At 42.8% G+C, this 24,194-nt stretch overlaps 2 protein-coding genes across 4 annotated transcripts; one reads left to right on the top strand and one right to left on the bottom strand.

Annotated features, from left to right (window-relative positions):
• Positions 1-189: 189 nt before the first annotated feature.
• On the bottom strand, positions 190-10,924 carry terfa (telomeric repeat binding factor a; the record flags this gene model as incomplete). Of its 3 annotated transcripts, none has more annotated exons than XM_079736350.1 (12): positions 190-348; positions 573-613; positions 1,146-1,219; positions 2,532-2,618; positions 2,962-3,063; positions 3,617-4,114; positions 9,020-9,150; positions 9,428-9,568; positions 9,873-9,959; positions 10,107-10,237; positions 10,363-10,458; positions 10,750-10,924. In XM_079736350.1, 12 exons carry the CDS (start codon positions 10,922-10,924, stop codon positions 190-192), a joined length of 1,722 nt encoding a protein of 573 aa, XP_079592476.1. The 3 variants fall into 3 exon arrangements, 2 of the variants coding, with proteins under 2 accessions (XP_079592476.1, XP_079592477.1); XR_013811860.1 differs by having other exon boundaries at positions 242-348; positions 573-979; XM_079736351.1 differs by having other exon boundaries at positions 301-979.
• Positions 10,925-11,278: 354 nt separating this feature from the next.
• Positions 11,279-24,059, top strand: sord (sorbitol dehydrogenase). The gene is made up of 9 exons (XM_079736858.1): positions 11,279-11,423; positions 11,509-11,542; positions 11,658-11,822; positions 15,573-15,732; positions 20,649-20,767; positions 21,861-21,926; positions 22,167-22,345; positions 22,594-22,715; positions 23,397-24,059. Exons 1-9 carry the CDS (start codon positions 11,373-11,375, stop codon positions 23,560-23,562), a joined length of 1,062 nt encoding a protein of 353 aa, XP_079592984.1. The 5' UTR covers positions 11,279-11,372; the 3' UTR covers positions 23,563-24,059.
• Positions 24,060-24,194: the final 135 nt, after the last annotated feature.

The following is a 24,194-nucleotide window of genomic DNA, read 5'->3' as shown; positions in this document are numbered from 1 at the left end:
AACTCAGTAGTGGCACTTCTGTACCATTCCTCAATTAAGTTTCATCTTTTGTAAAAAAATAAAGTAATTAATTTTGAATTCAGAACGAAACTGTCTTAGGTTAGATATCTTTCTTGTTCCTGCAGCGTGTGTAATGGTTTAAAAACAGGAACACACAAACTTCTTAAATTTTTTAAAGTGAGCTTTTGTTTACACCAACTTCAACCTTTTCATAGTTCTCCATCTGTCCTTTAGGTTAACATTTGTTCTGTTTTCAAATTTGTATTTTCCCATGATCTTGACCCAATTTCCTTCACCAAATCTGGCTACTGCTTCTTTTAAATTGTTGCTCTCCTCCTCCGACCAGGGCTGAAAAACAAGACATGGATTTAGAGCTGAGTTAAATTGTAGTAAAAGTGAAGTTAATGTAAAAATATAGCTTGGCTATAGTAAAAAAAAACTGTACAATCCACTACCCTGAGGAAGTAATGATACTTAAAAGGTATGTCTAAGGTTATGCAGAATACTCCTCAATAAGGTAAACATGGTGAAGCAGACTCAATAAGAATTCCATTCAGATCAGCTCCTCTTACCTTTTTGCTGTTTGACCCCGCATACATGTCGTTTTTGTGCTCTGTTTTGTTATACAGAAACAGAAAGTTCATTAAGAAGACACTCACTGGACCGGGACAACAAATTGTATCATTTGGGCCCAGACAGTGTAATGGGAAATGCTTATGCCATAATCACTATACTAGGAACACATGGTTCACAACTCCGGCAGTGTTTTATAGTCAAAACTCGGCAATCCAATGAAAACCATAACTTATTCTAGGAATAAAATATAAGTATTTTCCTACAGCCATCCTTGACTTTATTTTTTGTTGCCAAGGAGGACTGGGAGGGCACAAAAAGGTGTCATTCCCTGGCTTCCTAAAACCACTTGACTGGTTCAATTCTTCTGGGTAGCTCCGTCACCAGCATTGCCCAGAGACCGCAGCTGTAGGTTACGTGCACCCCCCAAAAAGGAGAAGTTTGATCAGCTTGGCTTCACAAACCAGCTGTTTGTATGCTAACCTACCATTTGGTCAACGTGAACACTGTATTTTTATATACAAGTATATAGGCCTTTATTGAAGCCGCATTAAAACAATATTGATGTTCACCTTTGTTTAAGTCAAACAGCGACGACTCTTCGCTCCATATTTCCTTTGACTCCCTTGCACTGTCCAGTAGTTTCCTGAGGGGACACAAACTAGTCAGTACATCTACTTGCTGTAGATGTTGATACAACATTTATGAACAACAAAAAATATGCTTTGGATAATGGCGTCTGCTAAATTCCTTAAATGTGTGTTCAAATGGCTTGTTCTGCACTTGTGGTGGGAGAGGCTAGGGGAGCCATTACTTCATCTTAAGTATGTCTACAACTATAAGTATCAGATATCAGTTTAATTTCAAAATGACAAATTGGGGATCAGTCTCTGAATAACTGCATATTTGATTTCTGCAACTTTCCTATTGAGAGAAATCTTTAATTTAGTAAGGACACACATTTTCGCCTGGCCAGCAGCCACATAAATCCAGAATGCACTTTTGCTTTGTTGTTCTTATGTCATGGCCATGTCCTCTGTGGTACGGGACCAGTCGGGCAGAAAATCAGCAGATATCCCTCTTTTCCTTTGAGAATAAGTCGTTTTGGCTACAATTCTGATAGTTATGTTATTTTGTGTTTAGGGACTCTAAACACAAAAGAAAAAACATGGGGTGCAGGATTGAAATCCAGCACTGAAAAACTACCAGTGCATGTTGGAGAACGGTTATACACTAACAATAAGGTAAGCGTTAACAGGCATAGTCGCCAGCTCTTTAATGATATGGCTGATGTATGTCGAAATTTGAAACTGATGAGGCATTTAGATAAAGCCTGGACAGTCGATAGCAACTGCCAATATCAGCCTTCTGCAGAAATATCGGTATCAGCCTTCAAGTCTGGCAGCTGTGGTTGATACTAAGAAAAAAAGTGAAAGGCTTGCTCGTCTAGTTTAACCTCCAAATTTTGGGGAGAACACTATGCAAAAACGACCTTGCAGCCACATAATAAATGGTCTCCCATGGCCTTAACCCATGGTCGTGCAGAGTATTACAACAGATAGTGCCCGTTTCACAAGAAAATTCAAGTTTCTCTAAATTTAAAATGATAACTGATGATGGGCACCAAATACTCTACCTCAGACCAGAAATTAAAAAATATATTATTTGAAAAGGGGAATATTTTACCCCAAGATCGACCCTATATTGGTACTGTCCAAGCCAGATGCATAATGGATAGACAAGCCTACCAGTTTATAGAATCCACTGGTTTTGCTGGTAGGTTAATCAACCCATCATACTTGTACATCTTGAAATGGCAAAATCAACATCAAACCTTCTGGTAAAACAGCGATCCAATAGCTAACATGGTCTATGAATTCGCGAGAATCACTGAGTGAAAATCTGTTCTGAAAAAAAAAAATCGGGGATATTGCTATGATATTTCTTTTCCTACAAACCCCTTTGTCTTGGTAGTCTTCTGAGGGATTGGGCCGGAGGAGTCTATGATAGACAAATAATCCTCTTCAATGTCATCACGGGAGTCGCTGTGGAAAGGATACGTTTTCCAATGTCAACACTTTAGACTCCGTACATTGGGGTTTAAACCCAGAACCTTTTGCTTCGATTTCGAACACCCTAACCAATAGACAACACTGCCTGCCCACATCCATTTCATACATGGAACTGAAGCCAAGGCTGCTGTAGCATTGGTCTGCTCAAGACTTGCCAGGATTAGCAGTCCCATATTTAAGGTTTTAGATACACTTTAATATTGAAAATATAACAATTTAAATACAAATGTTCATGTTTAATCAAAACGATAGAGGTATTCGGTGGTTTAGCAGGTCACCCAACCACCCACACACTTGAGAAGGAACGTTAACGTACGTTGATGTGGTGGACTTGCGTTTCCGTAGTCTCCCGACTGTTGACGACTGGTTTCGGTTGAAAATATCCGAGTCGCTGTCCACTGATGCTGCTTCCGCCCATCTGCAAGTCAGTGAATTGTGTTAAAGTCCTGCATCCTCGTTAAGACCGTCCTTAGTTTCAGTTAAAAAGGTGGACCACAGAGCCGTTCCTCCTAGTTAAGAGAGTACACAAGAGCATACACTTAGCTATAAGTAGCTATTTTAAACCATCAAGAACATTTTGAAACATGCAAGTTATCAGATTTAACTGGTACTTCGTTAACTGGTACCTTTCTACACCCAAATTGTGTAGAAAGGTTGACCAAACAATGGCTCTACAGAGAGGAAAGCTGCTGCCGATGGTCCCGTCTACTGGGCAGGTACACACTGCTAGACACACAGGACCCATACAGGTGATTGGGCCTCAGTTCTCAGTGTCCCGTTGTTGTAAGAATTAGGTAACCCTTTTGATCTGGATTACATTAGATAGATACATTTGTTTGTTAATTGTTTAAGTATTTCAAAATAAATATTAAACTCATTAAAGCAATAATAGGACAGAAAAATTGATGACAAACCAATGCCTATAGAAGCAGATTTACGTACAGTACTTGCTGGATGGGCAGGGGACTCACCTCTGCAGCTCCTGTGGCGATTTAGTCAACGTCACCAGCCTCTTCTTATGGGTTGATTCTAGCAGAGACCCTTCCGCTGCATGTGACTCCACCTCCACTCTTGCTGAGTCAAATTCTGCGTCCAGTTCCTGAGTGCCTGTGACTTCCAGAGTGCTGACCTGGCTGTCAGGCTCCTGTACCAGCTGGGCCACACTATACAAGCGCCGGGGCCTCTGGCACACACCAGGCCCCCGGGGTGAAGGGCAATGGCTCTGGTTCGGGGGTTCAGTCCCTGCCGGCTGGCCCACCACACAGGCATCCCTGGGGCTGCCCGAGTCCACCCGGGAGAACCTCTCTGGTCGTAACTGCGCATCGCAGAATACTGTGTCGCTGCCAGGGTGGTCCTTGATGTGGTCCTGGGAGACGTGCTCCCAGTCTGTCTCATTTGAGTTCTTCGATAACGCCGTGTACGCTGCCATCAGTCTATACTTCTCGATGAATTGGTCTTGAGAGGCTAATCTAATGACAGAGGAAAGGCAGGGTCAAAGTTATAAGATTAAAAAAAGCCATTTGCTTATTACGGTTTAACATTGCCATTATTAGTCAACAGAAGAAGTTTTATCGAAAGCAATTCAAGCCAATTCAGAATTTTCTATTTTAGGAGAAGGTAGGGATTAGGCATCTTTGTCAAGGATGCCTAAAGGGAGATAGAGAACCCAGAAACTTTACGCTGAAATCGTAGACCCTAAATACTACCCTAGGATATAGGAATTAGACTTGTAGATTAAATTTAATACAAAAAGGTGATTCAAGAGGAGCATCTGACACAATTTCTGGGTATAAAGGTGCATCTCAATGAATTAGAATATTGTTGAAAAGTATGGAAGTAAATCTGTTCCATCAGATTTTGAAAATAAAAAGCCATTGAATTCTAAGCACTGAATATTTACGCATTGAAATAGCGCATCTGAATTTTTTGCCTCTGAATATAACTTTAAATTATCAACAAATCATTTTAACCTTAATTTTTAATTGTTAAAAAATTCAAAATCAAATATTCAACGTAGAAAAATTCAACTTAAATATATTCAACGTCCTTAAATTCAACATGCCAAAGTCACCTGCAAAATTCACTGTATAAAATTTAGTGTTAACATCCGGGGACCCAAGGAAGAGCAATCCATCCTAGATACTAGATCGCTGTCAGGCAAGGAGAGCGGGAATAAGAGCGTCACTCGCTGGTTCTTTCTTTCTTGATACAAACGTTAATTCTAAACAGCATTTTACACAGTAGCCTATAATATATGCTCAAAGGTAAATCAACGTTATTAAACACTGTCTGTAGCTCTTTATGGGGAGAGAAGCAACGGTGGTGGACCTTACAAAACGCCCTATTTATTGTAACGGTCTGTCAAATGCTAATAAAATAAAATAAAATGTATTTATTAAGCACATTTAATATCAAGGTGAGGGGGGGGGGGGGGACCTTATATTTTATTCATGCATTTGTTATAATGCACACCGTTTTAGATTTTTTTACTTCAGTATGAAATAAACAATGAACTGATGCCTGTATGTGAAGTGTGTGTGTGATTGCAGTAACTTGGCTGGATTTATATGCAGCGTAAGGGTAATTGTAGTGGGTTAAGGAGCCCAATTTATTAGGGCACCAATTTGGGGCGATCCGATGTCCCTTTGCCTACGTTTGGTGTGATGCTGGGGCGATCTGAAGCCCGCTGCCCACTGTGGAACGAGAGCGCAGAGCCGACAGTATTGCGCAACTGAAGCAGCAGCAGCTTGTAGTTCCAGTGGAAGCATGGCGTGCCGCGGGAAGAAGCGCCCGACAGCAACCTGCTTTTAATACGTCATCCTCATATCTGTATCATGTTACTCGGTGCGGAATAGTGTTGGCTCTGCGCCCTCGTTGCGCTCGTTATGACACCACAGTGGCATATGAAACGTTTTGCTCCAGCCACTTAATGGTACCCGGTGTCACAAGACGAATACCCCTAATCCGAGTGATCGATTATGATACAAACGTTAAGTTTTAAGCTTGTGCATGTTTCCGCACGTGAACAACTTGTACAACAATGCCTGTCTACGCTTCAAACTCGTGCATGTTGCAGAAAATCTGCAACAGCGCCCCCTGGGGTTATTGTTTACACAGAAATGTTGGCCTTCTCAAAAGCATGTTCTTTTATATGCACTCAGTACTTGGTTGGGGCTCCTTGTACATGAATTACTGCATCAATGCGGAGTGGCATGGAGTCGATCAGACTTTGGCCCTGCTGAGGTGTTACGGAAGCCCAGGTTGCTTGGATAGCGTCAAGCTCGTCTGCATTGTTGGGTCTCGGGTCTCTCATCTTCCTCTTGACAATACCCGATACATTTTCCATGGGGTTCAGATCAGGCGAGTTTGCTGGCCAATCAAGCACAGTCATCTTATTGTCAATAAACCAGGCATTTGTACTTTTGGCATTGTGGGCAGGTACCAAGCCCTGCTGAAAAATGAAATCAGCATCTCCATAAAGCTTGTCAGCAGAAGGAAGCATGAAGTGCTCTACAACGTCCCTCTACCCAAGTTTGTTACCAAGCCATTTGAATTATTGGTGCTCAAGCTACTGTCATCACGGTTCACCCTCTCTGTTGCCGTCTGCTACAGAAAACATGATGCCCCAGCTGACCCACTAACAACTTTCAGGGCGACTCACACTAGGCCATCTGTACCGTGCCCGAATATGTTTGCCCCCTAAAGTCTAGATCGTTTGGGTAGTGTGAGCACACCACCCGTAAAATTCCACCCGTTAAATTCCGTGGCCTCAGTACACTTCGGAGAGGTGTGCTCAGGCCACGGTACAGATGCTAATGAGTCGACATGCGTATACGTATGTTCAAGAGGCAACCGTACTCAGGCCCAGTTGCGATTCCCTAGTGTGAGAACAGGCAATCGTACTTGACTATGGTACAGGGCAAATGCCTAGTGTGAGTGCACCCTTAGTCAGCTTCTGGTCCCATTCATCTCCTCTAAATTCATCCTCATGGGGGATTTGACCTGGAATATGTTAGACCCCCCTGCTACTGTTACTCAACAATTTGATGCATTAAACCTCACTCAACTCATAACTGAAATCACTCAACACAACCCTAGATCTCCCACATCCTCTGGACTGATCGACATTATCCTAACCAATAATCCTTCTAGCTACCGTTCAGGGGTCTTCAGCGATAGCCTGGCCGACCATTGTGCCATTGCTTGCGTCCGTTCGGGTTTTGCAGTCAAACGTCCCCCAGTACTCGTATCCAAGCGCTGTGTGAAGCTTGACATGCAGGCCTTTCTCAGTGACACTGCTGCCGCAGACTGGGAGATGCAAAATGATTTCACCTCTTTTGAGTATGTTTGGTCTTACTTTAAGAGTACTTTCAGCCTTATTATTAATAAACAAGGCCAACTGAAAAGATACCGAATTAAGAATCGCCTTATGCCTTGGTTTTCGCATAACTTGGCTGAGCTTGTTTGTCGAAAATATTATCTTTGGTGAAAGGCTCAAACCTCTAAGTCTCAAGCTTGCCTTCAGGCAATGCAGGCATACATCCACCCAGGCCATCAGGTCAGCCAAAATCTCTTACTTCAAGGAGAAGCTTACAACGTGTGGTACTGATGTGAGGTCGTTTTGGACCACAGTCAAGTCCATGGAAAACAAACTGTCTTCTCCAAGCTTACCTGCATCCATGGTTTTTGAGAAGGTTGTCATTACCGACAAGGCTTGCATGGTTTCTCTCTTTAATCAATACTTTGTGAACTCCACTCTAGCTTTCACTTCTGCTGACCTTAATAGCGTCCCACCACTCACTTTGCCCTCCCCCTCCATCACCGCTGGCTTTTCCTTTAAACCAGTCTCATTTTCTGAGGTTCGCCACAAATTGATTCTGTGTTTTTGTTTTGTCTTTACGCGATTTTGAAATATGAATATTGTTCCGTTCATTCATCTCCGCATAGCACTCTTCCTCCCCGTCATTCTCGTTCACACACGCAGAGAGACAAGCATGCCTACATGCCAATGGTGCGCGGGTACACTACGACTAATTGGATAAAGCCGCGTCTCACTGATACATGCACACGCACTGACAGCGGATTGACCCGCTCCTCCTCTTTGGACTTTATAAAACACAGTGGACAAACACCAGAAGATGACATGGCTCCCCAAATCATCACTGTGGAAACTTCACACTGGACTTCAAGCAACTTGGATTCTGTGCCTCTCCATTCTTCCTCCAGACTCTGGAACCTTTATTACCAAATGAAATGAGCAACAGACCAGTCGTCTCTGGTTCAGGATTGGATTGACACGAGGAATGAGACAGTTGTAGTAGCCCATGTCATGGATACGTCTGTCCGTGGTGGCTCTTGATGCACTGACGCCTACCTCAGTAGACTCCTTGTGAAGCTCCCACACATTTTTGAACGGCCTTTGCTTGACAATCTTCTCAGGGCAGCGGTTAGCCCTGTTGCTTGTGCACCCTTTTCTACCACTTTCTCCTTCCACTCAACTTTCTATGAATATGCTTGTATACAGCTCTCTGTGAACAGCCAGCTTCTTCAGCTATGACCTTTTGAGGCATAGCCTCCTTGTGGAGGGTTTCAATGTCTTCTGCACAACTGTCAAGTTAGCAGTCTTTCCAATGATTGTGAAGCCTACTAAACCAGACTGAGAGAGCATTTAATGGCTCAGGAAATCGTTGCAGGTATTTTGAGGTTATCGTTTATTTTTGAACTTTTTCACAATATTCAACTTCTGAGATACTGAATTTTGGGTTTTCATGAGCTGCAAGCCATAATCATCAAGATTAATACAATATAGGCTTGAAATATTTCACATTGGGCGTAATGAATCTATATAATAAGAGTTTCACTTTTCTTTTAATATAATTATTGAAATTACCACAATATTTTAATTCATTGAGATGCACCTGTATGAGGGGAAGAACCCTCTTACAGAAGAACTTGCCCATATCCCAAACCTTTCCATAACTACCGGTATTTAACCATGAATAAGGAATCCACAGTTGTGCTTTCAGAGGCTGTACAATACATTACGTTGCAAGACAGATGTTCCAAATACCAACCAAACTACCTCTCTCATTCTACCCACTTGACATTGAAGCTCTGCTGTAACTGAGTCAGACTTGGACCAAGAGTTCATCCGAAAGCCAATGACTTCCTCCGCACAGAACTACCTTGTGATATTGGAGGTTAGCTTTTTGAAGCTACTCAATAAAAAACGGTTCTCCACAAAAACAAAGATGTGACCCCCTGCCCCAGATACCAGTGAGATACCATATGGATAAACAGCACACAGGGCTTGTCTGCCCGTTTAAAGCAGGCAGCCCAGCACTAATAGAAAAGGTTGAGAGAAAATGCCCTACCCTGAGATCAGGCACACGGGTGTGTTGTCCCCGGAGGTGTCTGCCAGGTAGGCCTCCCCCTCCACCGCAGAATCCCCCTGGTTGGACTCTCCTAGGTCCACCAGCCGCTTCTCCACAAGTTGCTTTGCAGCCTGCCGTTCAAACAGGTGATTCAAACTAGTGTCAACAAACTGAACACGTTTGTTTTTGATGTTGATTAGCCTAGATGTATGATGTCCATCCGGATGCATGATGGATAGATCAGTCTACCAATTTTTGTTGACTGTTAACTTGGTAGGCTGGTAGACTTACCCATCCAACAGACATCTGGGTGGACTCTTACTTGTGATGGCACTACTATTAGGATAGATTTCCATGGCTTGCGGTCAAACAGGGGCCCTTTAATCCTTAGGTCCTGGAGGGACGTACCTTGTAAAGGAATGGCTCAGACGTGGGAAAGAGTTGCACGCTAAAATTCACCATGTCCTCCTTGAACTTCTTGAAGTTGGTCTGCTCTAGAATGTCGTGGCTTTTCACCTTCTGATTGGCCAACCCCATTAATATTGCTTTCTGTAGGACAGACCACATATGGAAGTTAAGACATCTTCCAATCCTTGACTAAAAAATATATAAAAAAAAAAAACACAAAAAAGTCCCATCAACCAAGAAAGTAATCAATACATGGAAACGTTGAATTTCCTTTAATGTCTGGCCTTAATACAGTTTTCTTTAGTATTATAGTTGGTTGAAGATCATTGGAAATTGGCAGGCTCAACAATGAATTAATAATTAGCTTTCTCATGTTTAATTTTTAACATAGGGCTGCCCAAGTAGGTATTAAATATCATCTGAAGATATATAAAATATATAATACCTTCCCCATCATCCCACAGGGAAAATGTTTTGTGAGAATTCCCTTCGCCTTCTCAAACTCTCCGTTCTTCAGGCAAATCACCACCGACTGAGAATAGAGACAAGCCATGTATGCAAACCATGAAACCATCAAAATAACTACACTATCGTTTAAAAAATAATCAGAAATAAACGGATGTTTATCTTCATTAGTGTAACAAATCCCAAACCCTCTGAAACCTGCACACATACTTACCATCTCTTTGATGGAAGTGCATACTTTCTCAATGGCTTCCTTGGTAATACTGCATTTATCACTGAGGTTTCTTAGCACCTCTACAGCCGACTCCAGAGGAGAGACAGAGTCATCAGATTCGAAGGCCATATCTAGTACAAGGAAGCAGAACATTTATGGAATAAATTCTATTGAAATACCAATAACAATTATGAAGCATCACCATATTACGGATAATACGTGCAACTTTAGGCATTGGTCAGGGAATGTCCATTACCTAGTTTCTCGCCATCATTTATCCTCGAGAGAAACTGGAGAACCCGAATCTTCGACGGAATTGCTTTTGTACACTCTAATGGACGGTGAAGTAGACCTGCGAGCGACACACACGCAAACACACACACACACACACACACACACACACACACACACACACACACACACACACACACACACACACACACACACACACACACACACAGTTTGGTTGGCGCTAACAAGGTTGCAAAACGCTAGGCAAAACAGCACTATCAAGGCTTATTTGTAAAGGTATTTTAAATGGATTGACTTACAGGCTGCGTCTGGGCCATTAACAATAGTGGCCCAAAAGTAACTTAGCAAATTGGCGGTAAAAGTGTTCAGTGAATGCATAGTCGTTACTCACGTTCCAAGACGTCTCTGACCTCACAAAATTCGGAATATTTGTCATTCCTTACAGCATCTATAGCCAAGAAAAAATAATAATCCACTAGCCAGCGGTTGACTATGCATTCCAGTTGCTGATGCATTGTTGGCTCCTCAATAATGTTGCCCTCCATGTTGACAGCAACGGAGCACATTTCCGGTCTGCTTCTTCTCTTGTGTTATTTGCTGCACGAACAACCAGCAATTATATGCATTACCGCCGCCAACTGGATAACAGTGAGATATTTAACTGCCTTTTTAGGTTAATAAAATAATAAAATAAGTATAATCCTGATCATACAAAATGTAAAACATTTATAATAATTAGACTATGCAAATTTTTATTGTACTTTTCGTAATTATTTACACGGGACAGTTGAAACAATTCAGTATCCTGAAATAACGTTCCCCCCCTTGTGGAAATGGAACAGCTCTCGACTGCTGCACCAATCACACACCTTGTTGTGATACAGGAACATGAACTTTGAGCTCTTTCTACTCGGACATACAAATAACCTGAAGTTGTGCAAATCCTGACGTGTGCCATTAACAGCCAGTGGCATCAGATCCACTATACTTCTGCCTTTCAGATATCCTTTTGATATGGAGAACAATCTTTGCGTAGTGCTGCATTCAAAGGGGGACCTCCGATTGGTACAGAAACAATGAGTTTATACTAGTTTGTTCTTTGTAGATTTCCCTGAACTGATTTAATTTTGCAATCCCATATTGCCCACAGGAAGACCGACCAATCCCCGAACCTGGACCTAACGGTTAGAAGCAATGGAGTTTGCACAACGGATGCACATTTTTTTGATGTCAAATTGCAATCAACATCAGTGAACTTTATCGTTTTGTCTCATTTTTACCCATGCCTGTGTTTTCTAGATGTGTTACTGCGGATGCATTCGGTGGGGATCTGTGGCTCTGACGTGCACTACTGGCAGCACGGGCGGATCGCGGACTTTGTGGTGAAACAGCCAATGGTGCTGGGGCACGAAGCCGCAGGGAGGGTGGTCAAGGTCGGCTCGGCAGTCAAGCACCTCAATGTTGGCAAGTATAGCAATAGTTCAGAATGTAGATAAACAAAAAACGTCAAAACAGAGGGGTATTTCATCAAAGTTGGTAATGAAGGCGGCTCTTAGTTGATAAAGCCCAGTTATTCTACTTCATTTAAGAATGCTTGATTCTGATTGGCTGGTAGGAGGGCATTAACCCGGCAGGTTAATGCTGACTTGTCGGTTCTAGTTGCTGCTGACTGAGCACAGTGTCATCAAATAGTAGATCAATACGACGCTTGTATTTTTTGGAATACTTGTCTTGTCTGTTCAGCCTTCAAAACGAGAGCTGGTAAATTTTGAAAAATGCATTAAACTAATCGGATAATGCGGTTATGCTATAGCATATGCGGATATGCTATAGACCCTATAGTATCTGTGGTATAAAGGCTGGGACGAATTTCAAATTATAAATATGTACACTTTATGTTGAAAGTATAGACCGTCGCGATTCCCATTGAAACGAATGGCGCAGTGATTATTCTTCAAAACAAGAGCTGGTAAATTGTAAAAAATTAATTAAACTGTAATCAGACAACGCGGTTATATGCTATAGACCCTAGGGTATCTGTGGTATAAAGGCTGAGATGAATTTCGAATTATAAATATGTACAATCCATAACGTTAGCTCTCTGGCTCATAGCTCAGTGGACTAGAATACCTCCCGATGCCAAGTCGTAGCTAAGGTCCGTCCCATTTACTGGAGGAGCGAACAACGTTTCTGTTGCATAAGAGCCTTATGGGAGGGTAATGTCTGAAGGTTTCAGTCAAACCCTCAGGCATTACCAGGGAAACTAAATTATGTCATGTGAAAAACTTAATATTTGGATTGTAAAATGCATGAAAATATGAATGAATGATCTTAATATCTTTTCTTTGGCAAGTGACCATGGTATATGCAGGATAATGCCCTTTGAGGTGTCCAAAACATGTTTGATCGATTAAAGGGGACTTTCAAGTTTGCATGCCTTTTTTTCCTTGATGCCTATCACCTCCTTTGCTTTTGCTTTTATTTATGAGAAGCACATACAGTATTGTTACTGTATGGAAAGCAACACTTCCACTTAGAGCTGGTTTACCAGTACACAACTTTTAAACTGAGCAAAGTAATGCCAACAGACGTTACAACTTCAATCAAAAGTAAAGTAGCTGATATTATGGTTGATTCTATTATATTGAGTAAAACATTCATGTTCCGCCATGTTCATGCACGTTGCTATTAAACCATACGTCACCAACTGGGCAACAGCTATCAAAATATGGCCCCAGTTGCCGAACGGAAGTAGAATCATAAGAGTGTCATGAGGTGTCGTTCACGAGAACTTACCTACGTCGCGAAAATGTTTTCCCCATAATCTCCAGCAATTTGAAATTCGTAAAATATGAATGGGTTTCAATGCAGAGAAAGAATTACTTTCTGGTCCCAGTCTTTATATGCCCCGGATTACACATATGTTGTTTGTGGATTTAAATGATAATTTTTCATGTCAAGAGTTTGACCATTTATTGTGCAATTGTTCAGTTAAAGGCTATAGAGGAAACACAATGAGAAAGACTACACGTCTCGTGATGTCACGCTCCCTGCGCCTGGCGTTTATCTCGTCCGGAGTCCTGCACGGGTTCGGGTTCGGGTACCCGACGGGTGACCCGCACCATTTGGGTGAAACGGGTGAAAAATAATGTACTGTGTCGGGTCGGGCGCCTGAACAGCGCGGGTCGGTCGCGGGTTTTGCGATAGCGAGCGAGACTTCACCAGTGCTGGATATGCTATTCAGGGGCGGAGGAGTCAACTAAAACCGTCCACAGTGGATGATCTGTTTTTTTGGCACAGCAATCTAAAGAACCACGCCAAACACCAGGTAGTGGAATTCAGCGTTCCATCTAATGTGTCTAATTTTCTTTCGGGTGCGGGTCAGTCGTCGGTATAAATTTATAGCGGGTCTGATCGGGTGCGGAATGAAATTCGTGGGTACGGGCGGGTGCTGGTTTGCAAAATAAGACCCGTGTATTGATTCTCGGCCATGGTGAAGTCCAGATTGAACCGCGATTTCAGATTGATGTGGAAGGACCAGAGACGTCGGAGAACCCGACGCAGTCCTTTATTCATAATATCATCCAGAGGTGCGCACAGCTTTAGGCCGTGATATTATATATTACTAGAGTTTTCGCTCGCGATCAACTTCTAGTTGTAATTAAAACCATTGCAATAATGTGGAAACCCCAGTCGATAATGTGACAGATTTCTGAGCGCATTATATAATAACATTTTGCTTATAATTTTACAGCATGTAGCATTCGTTCACCACAAATGACTCTTAAAAGCAGTGCCAACATTTAATATTTTTGAATCATTCAGCGAACAAAAGGCAACAGGCTGATTATCATTTAGGGGGCCACTCAATGACATGCAGAAGCGTCATCAACACGCCCACTGAAGTGGTGTGAGAAATACAGACTTTCTACTCCTCATTCACATATAAGGTAATTTACATTTCCTACGGAGAAAATACTACCACAGGGGTAGTATAACTCAGTTGATTTTCAGTGTACAAATGTCAGGATATGTTGTTCACACATACGGCCAATCAGGAGAATATCAGGACTTACGTGTTTGTCTGAAAGCGGCTAGTGTGTGAGAATTTGATTACATTATAAAATTAGTCAATTTATGGTAACAGTTCTTGTAATTGTTCAATGGAAAGTGTAGTATACTATGATGCAAATCAATTATTAAATAGCTTTTACTGTTATTCAGGGCTGAAAAGTGTATTGACATTTAAAAATGCAAGGCAACTACTATTGGTTCGTTGAAAATAATAATCATCATTGAGATTAAACATCTCTTTCAGTGTCCTGGCCAAGACAGGCAGCAGTAGCCTACAGTCACACATAGCATACACACAAAACATAAGAAAAATAAAACAACTAAAACAGTCCGCAGGGGGGAGGGGGGGTATCAATTTCGCAAGACATTTGGGGAGGCGACATTTGGGTTGGTCGGTGCCGGTTAAGTAGTAAACGATTATTAATGCTACTTTAACGGCACCGACAATCCAAAAACCCAGTCGAAACCTGATGGAAAAAGTGTGTAGTTCAAAACATGACGCAGCTTTTACTTCTTTGCCACCTACACCTTAAGATCATATACCAAATATATGATTAAGATCATATACCAAATATGTGATCTTAAACCAGCCATTTTAAAGAGATAAATGCACGTGCTATGAAAACATTATTCATATCAGGTTATCTTATTGTTTTTATTTCCTCTCATCAGTAAAACAAACACAATGTACGCTAGCCTTTCGTACTAGATGCAATGTTATAAGAGCAATTATAAGAACAATATGAACATTCAGTACTATCAAATCATGCTTCTGGTTGAAAGTTGTTTTAAATGCTTATGCCGAACAGGTAGGCTTGTGTTTAAGTGCAGCTATGTTATTAAACATTCAATCAATCAATCAATTCGAACAGACAACAATCAATTTATTAACCACATAAGATAAGACTATATTAAACTATATTAAATCCCCGGGGGAGAAATTCGGGTGTTTCAGCAGCAAGGAGAAAGTTAGACAGTCAAGAAAATGTAGAGATGGATACAAAATAGTTCCAAAATAAGTATAAACGGGTGCAGCGTTTTCTTTTATCTTTGGCGACCCAATTAAAATCTCCCGAGACCAACGTGTGGGTCGCGGGACGACTCGAATTGATGTTGTGTGTAACTTTATATATTCCCCAGGGGACCGTGTGGCTGTAGAGCCAGGGGCTCCTAGAGAAATGGACGACTTCTTTAAATCTGGACGCTACAACCTGTCACCCACCATCTTCTTCTGTGCCACGCCTCCCGACGACGGCAACCTCTGTCGATACTACAAGCATTGTGCCAACTTCTGTTACAAGTGAGGGACCCCATCACGCCGCCCTGTTGAGATACAGAGTGGCGCGTCTGTGTGTCTTACTGTTGATGTTGGAGTGTGTGTGACGTGTGTGTGTGAGACAGGAATGTGAGGTAGAGTTCAATTGTTCGTGCCAGTTGTGAGTGAACGCTGGCGCATCTTGCTGCCGTTACTCCCCGGTGTCGTCTCTGTCTGTTTTTCTTTTTACGCTATCCGTGTCTTTTCCTCTTTGTGTGTGTTTATATATCTTATAACTGCAAGTTCGGATCCCTCATCACATCGTTATCACTTGCAAACTGCTGGAATTATTTCATTCACCTGCTTGGATTACTAGGCTCGGTCAAAGAGACTGCTAAAGTGTTCGCCAAACTGATGTGCTGCTCCCAGGCCTCCCATTTTTCCCTGTATTGCTTTATGCGAGCCCTCTCAGGAGTGATATGCTAACACTGTTCATTGGTATGTCTCTGCTTGCTTCGTGAGAGAGCTTTTTCCTATTGAACTGTTGTAGCTATTCTAGGGTTCTGGCCACCTCCGTTGCCTGTCCCCTAGAGTGCAAAGTGTTGTCCTTTTGGCTAACGTGTTTAGTTTACAGAAGCTGGGTCTGGAATGTATGGCTATCTGCTATTGTGTTTGGTGCACTTGTCTGGAGTGAGCTGAACGGTGTCCTGCTATCCCTTCCCAATGCATGTAGAAATTGTGACGCTGCTCTGGCTTCTTATCCGCGGCTAGGGCACTTACGCTACAGAGAGACTAATTATCCGCACTGGCTCCTCTATGCCTCTGGGCTGACATGGCATTAAAATACTCGTCAACCTATCTCCACCCCCTTGGGAACAAAGGCTACAAAATCCCTATTGCTCTCGCTGCACACCAACATCTCGGTCTGCAGCGTCCTTAATATAAACACAGGGGCTTTGGTCGGAAGATTGTACGCAACCAGCAACCCTAACAACAACATTGATTCACTCTGGAGTTCGTCTCGTAGAGAGGTGTGGCAAGTTTGCGCAGTAAAATGCTGACTTTGAGAACTTTTGCTCCATAAAGCTAACAAAAGCCTCCCTGGACTAACCTCCCTCTAGAAGTGGGCAGTTTGCATTGCTTAATGTGTGTTCTCTTAATAAGAGAGCACCTTTTATCAATGATGTAATTACTGATGCTGGCATTGATTTACTATGTTAAACTGAAATGTGGCAGATACCAAATGATTTTGTTACATTGAATGAAGCTACTCCTCCTTGTTATGAATTTATTGGTCGGCCACGCTGAACTGGCCGGGGAGGCGGGCCTTGCTGTGGTCTCCCACTCCAGCTATATGGCTGTATCAGTGCTGGATTTCTCATCTATTTTCCTTGAAATTCACTGGTGGTTTACCACTTCTATTATCACTTGTTTACCAGCCTCTTCTTATTTTATTAAGGAATTTTCTGAATTACTCGCATCTGTGAGTCCTATTCGTATACATCCATTCTGGTGCTTGGTGATTTCCACATACATGTCGATTCTGGAAACTGTAATTTTGCTGAACCTTGCTGCACTGCGGGCATCTCACCATCTAATGTGTGTCATAACGATCTCTCTGTGCCTGACCGTAGAGCCATTATGTTCAATCTTGCCATTCCTGAGCCTGAGCTCTGTTGGCACCTTGCCTCTCGCTCCATCACATATGGGAACACAAAGAGCATTACTATAGCTGCTCTGTTAGACACTCTGCAATCTAAACCCATCACAGAGTTGTTAGATGCATGTCTGGATGACTTACTCCTGCTATACAACACACATCTTGCTGGCTCCCTCAATCTTCTTGCTCCCCTGAAGATACGCTCGGTCTCCTTCGCTCACTCTGCCCCATGGTTTACACCTGAGCTTCGTGAAATGAAGGTGGCTAGAGCGACTTAGTCAAAAGACTTTCCTAACTGTCCATGCCCTGGCATACAGTGATCATGTCTCTGCCTACAAAGAGTTTCTCAATGAAGCTAAGACCATGTAGTACACCACCATCATTGACAGAGGTCAAAACACCCCGAGAGCCCTCTTCTTATAGCCTGGCTCTTGCCAGACCAAGCTCAATCGTGGATTGAGCTTGGTCTGGGGAAACTGCTGTCATTTTCTTCAGCTCAAGAGGCGTGATCAACGGGCCTAGTTCAACTGACTCTGTACTAGTGGAGGCTTCTCCAGTGAGGAGAGGGAGGAAGATCCTCCTTAACATTGTTGAGAATAAAAAATGCAGATTGCCCAGACTACTAATGAATTAATGCCCTTAAATATGACTACTTTATGCCTTTGTATATGTAATGTTCGCTAACCTTGGTAAAGGGATATTAGCCCCCCCTATCACTTATTGGCAATTACTTCAGGGAGGACGTTTCTCCCTCAGCCTCCATTGACTCCCATTCATTTCCCCGAAAGTGTTGGCGGCCGGTGAATGACATGGGGTTCAATGGGAGAGAGGAGGAAAGTCCTCCTCTGAGTGGGTCTGACTAGATAAGGGATCTGGATCCTGCCTACGTCTGTTCATAGCGCATGGCTGCGCTATGAACCAATAAGCAGGAGCCCAGGCTGTGGAGCAGCCTGGAGGGAGGGGTTATCCCCTCAAGTCCAGGCTACGAGAACCAACGAACTCGCTCAGTCGTATGCCTCGTTTCCACCAAGCGGTGCGCTACTGTTTGTTGCGGTACAGTGCAGCTCTGTTCGGTTATATTGGTGTTTCCGTAGCCCGCGGCCGGGCTTCAGAGCCGGTGGCCGGGCTGCGGAGCCCGCGGCCGGGCAGGGCTGCCCGCAGCCGAGCTGCAGAGCCCACGAGGAGGATTGACTTGATCTATAAATGAGGTCCCTCAATCTTAATTGGCCTAACACCATGACCAACATTCTGAAACATCCATTAACATCCACATTTGCCTCAAACAATGTTAGGCTTAGAGCCTATGTAAATAGTTGTGAAATAATGTTCTTGTTTATATTTTAATTGTTTGTTACTCTGACTGTTATGTTTGATATTGTGGAAAGCAAGATGCATTTTAAATGGCATCACTTTTGGTCTTGTGTCATCGCAATTGTAGCTGAAAATAAACATAGCCAAATTACAACCAATAGCTTCAGTCATTGAGGGCAAAAATAGGCCCAATGCTAGGCCCAGATTTTTTATTTAGTTTTACAAATCAAGAGTAGGCCTGATTTGACTAATTGGCTTTGCATCCTTTCCTTCTGCCCTTGTAGTCCAAGACCTGCTGCCCACCAACTTTCAAAGTACAATGCTGCCACTGGTGGATTTGTATCAATTCACATAATTATCCTTCCCTGCTATTTTTTAGTTCCCCAAAACACCCTGAAAAAACTTGAGTCTCACATACTTACGCCACCATAGGCCACTAACAGTGCAAGCAGGCCAATGGCAACCAAGCACGCAGTCCTTCCTCCCTCACTTTAAAAACCACCAGCCGCCACTGGGGGAGAGAAGCCAGCTTGGTGACTAGCTCCCGCAAAAACGTAGCGGCAGCAGAAATAAAAGTGTTGCTCTTCTCCAGACCCTTCTGCAGGGCGAATTCAGATCGCCGGCACTCTACTCTTCTTCACTATTAATAAGATAACCCAGGCTAAACCAAGTCCTTCCCCCTTACCCCATCCACCAATCTTTGTTGTGAATTTCTTGAATTCTTCAACAACAGAATTAGCTTGATCTACAAACAGCTCCAGTCGGCCCCCACCAACCTTAATGATGTCCACTCCCCCTGTGCATCACAAGTAGATCCTTCTCTGCCTTCTCACCTATTGATGAACATTATGTTTTGATCTTGTTACTAAGTCTAGACCTACCACCTGCCTTGACCCTATGCCCACCCCACTGGTCAAGGCCTGCCTACCAGCCCTCTGCCCCCTCCTGGTGCAAATAATAAACTCATCTCTCACTGGGTTATGTTCCCCTGCCTCATAAAACAGCATCCATCACTCCTGTTTTGAAAAGGCCTGGGGCGGCCACAGAGGATTATAAAAACGATCGGCCCATTTCCAACCTCACGTTCATTGCAAAGCTCCTTGAGCGCACGGTTGCCAATCAGATCCAAGAACATCTCACGTGCCATAGCCTGTGGGAAAAGTTTCAGTCTGGGTTCAGGGCCATGCACAGTACTGAGACTGCCCTGGTTAAAGTAGTTAACGACCTGCTGTTAGCTAATGGCACAGGCCATTTCGGCATTCTCATCCTCCTCTACCTCACAGCTGCCTTTGATACTGTTTGCCACAGCCACCTACTAACCCGGTTAGAAACCCTTCTTAGTATCACTGGTGTTCCACTATCCTGGTTCCAATCATAATTCACTGAGAGAAGACAGTTTGTTTCCATTGGGAAGTTAAAATCTCCTGATTCACCCCTCCCGCATGGTTTCTCCCAGGGCTCTGTCCTTGGCCCCCTGCTCTTCATAATCTACATCCTTCCGCTCGGCCCTATAATACAAAACTATGGGCTGAATTTCCACTGCTATGCGGATGACACTTAAATTCACACCAAGCCTGCTCACACATTATCCTTATCCAACCTGGTCTGCTGCTTAAATGCCATTAACAAATGGATAACTCAAAACTTCCTCAAACTCAATCAAGATAAGACAAAAGCTATTCTCATTTCCACCCCTAGCATTCTGAACATCTTCAGATGTCTATCTCCGGCAATTTCACTACCACCCCTGCTGAAGTAAAAACCGTTGCATTGGCTCCCTGTCCACTACCGCATTCAACACAAAATCATTGTTTGTTTATAAATCCCTACATGATCTGTAGCCTGTAAAAGGCTGGGTACATTTAACCAGTAAAATGTATTATTATTATTATTATTATTAATTGTTGATTCAATTGTTACATTTGGTTCAGACAGTGAGGAACTGTACAACAGTGAGGAACAGGCTTTTCATTTGTCAAATGGTGTCTAGGCTTCCTGACAACGTGACCTTCGAGGAGGGTGCATTGATTGAACCACTGTCCGTGGGAATCCACGCATGTCGCCGGGCTGGGGTCACCCTCGGAACAACCGTCTTAATCTGTGGCTCCGGTAAGATCACCAATCACATCACATCAAAGTAAATAATGTCCACAATCTAATCCTTGAGCAAGTTGCCATTACTGCTACTTCTTAAATCTTCCCTACATTCCTAACTGAGTTCATGGTAAAATAAGGTAATATATGAAAACCTCCAACAATAACATCACATGTAACCTTTCCACCAATAATGGGACAGCTTTCCCCAAGGATAGTGCTACACCCTGATCAAACATAAACTAATGCATGACATTTCCACTATGTTGCTTCTGAACACATTGTTGGTGTGGAAGTCACTGACTTAAAATCTCGATCAATCGAACCAATGAACGTGTTTGACACTGGAAAGCCGGAAGATATCATTTTTATACGATACCCAACAAGGGGTTTGCTGCTCCCTAACCACGTATCATAGAGTCGGTGCCAGGGGCTGCTTGTGAAGACTTTCTATCAGAATATTTAAAATATATATTTTTTTATAGTTGACCAACAATAGTAGTAAAAAACGCATGTGCTGTGTTCCAATATCCAAACTTACATGAGTACACTTAAACATAGTGCACTATCCTCACTCACTAAGTGTGCTGATTTTCAGATGTCAGTGTTGTTCCAAATCGAATACTCCATGGTGTAGTAACCAGAAATTATGCAATAAACATCCCACTTTGAACAGTGAACACATTACGCCTAGCAGCCATCAAAAGCTATAAAAGATGTAAAAACTACAAAATGACTCCATAAATGCAGGCAATGTGGAAAATGCGCCAACATTGGCTCAGCCTGGCGCCGCCTCTTCTGCTACGTAGCTATCCACGGTTTGACCGTTTACAGTATACCATCCAGGTCCTTTCAGTACACTTATTGTCGCCCCAATCTTAATTAGAATGCCCTACGTACTCAAACTAAGTATAGTGAGTACGGCTAGTATGGATATTGGAACACAGCAATGGTCTGCAACATCAAATCCGCTTCAACAAATTATTGCAGCCAAGTTGGAACATTGATGTCATGGTTCTATTTGGAATGGAAATCCCAGACCACATCAGTGGTCCAACTCATGTTTATGAAAACCTTTCACCGTTGTGTTGTTCTCCTACACTACCAGGGACCATTGGGCTGGTCTGTTTGCTTGTGGCCAAAGCAATGGGTGCCTCAGTGGTTGTCGTCACAGGTATAATATAAATATATAATAAACTAAATTGTACTGCACTTATTTGTACTTATTTTTCACCTTATAAACCAGGTAGGTTGGTATCATTGAGATCTATTTTATAAGAAAGACCTGGCCAAGACAGAGGTATACAACAAAACACAATAAAACATACACTAAAGAAGAAAACACAAAAAATATTTTACAGAATTGTTGCACATTAGTGTCATTGGCTTTCATTGAACTTGCTCTCCTTTCTAGATTTATCCTCGGAGCGTTTGAAGATGGCCCAGCGGGTAGGGGCCGATTTTCCGCTGTTGGTGACGACAGAGGACTCGGCACAGGAAGTAGCCCAGCGAGTGGCGGGAATGCTGGGAAATCAGCCACACGTCACCATTGAGTGCACCGGAGCGGAGAGCAGCATACAAACCGCCATCTATGTACATAAACCGTATATATATATAAATATTTATTCTGTGTTTATATGTGATGTATAAAGTATAAGTTTAAATGATCATATTATCTAGTTTCATTAGACAAATCTTCCTGTCATAAAAGAGTGGTCTGTATTTCTATAGTGGACTATAGTAATAAGATAAATTGGAGCCCTGGAAAATACCTATCTTACTGCATATTTCTTAACTAGCTAGCTAAAATGATGGATGACCAGCTGGTGTTGTTGTGACAGGCTACCCGGTCTGGCGGTGTGGTGGTCCTGGTGGGTCTGGGTGCAGAGATGGCCAGCATTCCTTTGGTCAACGCCGCGGTCCGTGAGGTTGACATCCGCGGGGTGTTCCGCTACTGCAATACGTAAGCTAACCTAGCCTCATCGTAGAGCTTATGGTGTGTTCGAGAGGCATCGTACACCCCTCGCATGAGTTGCCAATTGGGAAAGCCACCAGAGGCACGCCACCTTTTGGTCGTATCCACTCGGGCTCCTGAGAGTCCATCGAGTTCAGCGAGCCAAACAAAGATGGCTGCGCCCGTAAAGAGATGTATTTTCTTTGTATTTGTACCACGTTGGTCGTTTTAATTTAAGAGCAACTCATGCGGGTGGTGTACAATGATCTCGAAAACACAATTAGAAAGGTGTCATCATAGAGCTAACCTAGCCTCCTATTAGAGCTCACCTCATTATTATCCTGGAGCTAACCAAGGTGTTACCTAGACTAGAGCGTACCTAGCCTCATTCTAGAGCCAACCGCAACATTATCTTGGACAATTGATAATTTAGCATTATCATCCAGCACCAAGCCTCATCCTTGCACTAACATTTGTATTATCATATAGCGACCCTTGTATTATCATTGGCAGAAGTTGTGATGTTACAACTCTATCTGAATACAACGCAAACAACTAATCATCTTCAACCTGAGGTTTACTTTTGCCCGCCCGTCCATGACTGATTGGGCCTCCATAGTTATACCTCTGAGCTCATACAATAGGGAATTGTTGTGTCAATAATGGGTATTGTTTTGGGTGTGTCGCCAGCTGGCCCATGGCCATCGCCATGCTGGCATCGGGGAAGGTTAACGTGAAGCCACTGGTGACCCACCGCTTCCCCCTGGAGGAGGCCGCTCAGGCCTTTGAGACCACACGCCAAGGTCACGGGGTCAAGGTCATGCTGAAGTGTGATAAAAGCGACCAAAAGCCATGATGATGCTGGAAGAGACACAAAATCTAACAGCCACAGTCAGAGACATACACAAACACACACACTGACATGAACACACATTGTCCAGATGTACCGTGTTCTTCATTTCATTTTGATTTCCTAAAAAATTTAAATACTGCCTTTTTACCTCTGAAACAGAATAAATGAATGACATGAATAAATGTTTAGTAAATACCATGTGATCCCATTTGTTTACTTACCTGCATTATTTAAAATGGGCTCAAGTCACAAGAAGCCATTCAATAGATAATCAGACAGATCGAGACAATCAAAAGAGTGCCGGTGTTTCCAAACCTGCGGATTGCGATTGCTTGAAATGCATATTGTGGGAGATGCTGTCATATAAGCTAAATGTGTTAGATTCATTATGACAAAGAGCAGGCTAATGACTCTTTGACAAAAGCAAATTACTACCAACAACTTCATTGGGACATAACTTGCAGATGTTGATGGATAACATCTGCAATACATACACATTACACTGCATAACAATGTTATACGTTTGGAGCCCATAAAGGGTTTGGAACCAAAGATTAAATAAACATCCAGGTAAACTGAGTCAAATTGGTTTTGGGTTCCGTTTTATTATCTTGCAGAAATTACTGATAGTTATT

This window comes from Pollachius pollachius, assembly GCF_949987615.1.
Source record: "Pollachius pollachius genome assembly, chromosome: 5".
NCBI lineage: Eukaryota > Metazoa > Chordata > Actinopteri > Gadiformes > Gadidae > Pollachius > Pollachius pollachius.
The sequence above is the reverse complement of the archived record's forward strand: the minus strand, read 5'-3'. Positions and strand labels throughout refer to the sequence as shown.

Coding starts and splice junctions, on each gene's coding strand:
- sord (XM_079736858.1), top strand. CDS start 11,373: ATGGAGAACAATCTTTGCGTAGTGCTGCATTCAAAGGGGGACCTCCGA. Junction 11,823..15,572: donor AGTCAAGCACCTCAATGTTG/GCAAGTATAGCA, acceptor TATATTCCCCAG/GGGACCGTGTGGCTGTAGAG. Junction 22,716..23,396: donor GTGTTCCGCTACTGCAATAC/GTAAGCTAACCT, acceptor GTGTGTCGCCAG/CTGGCCCATGGCCATCGCCA.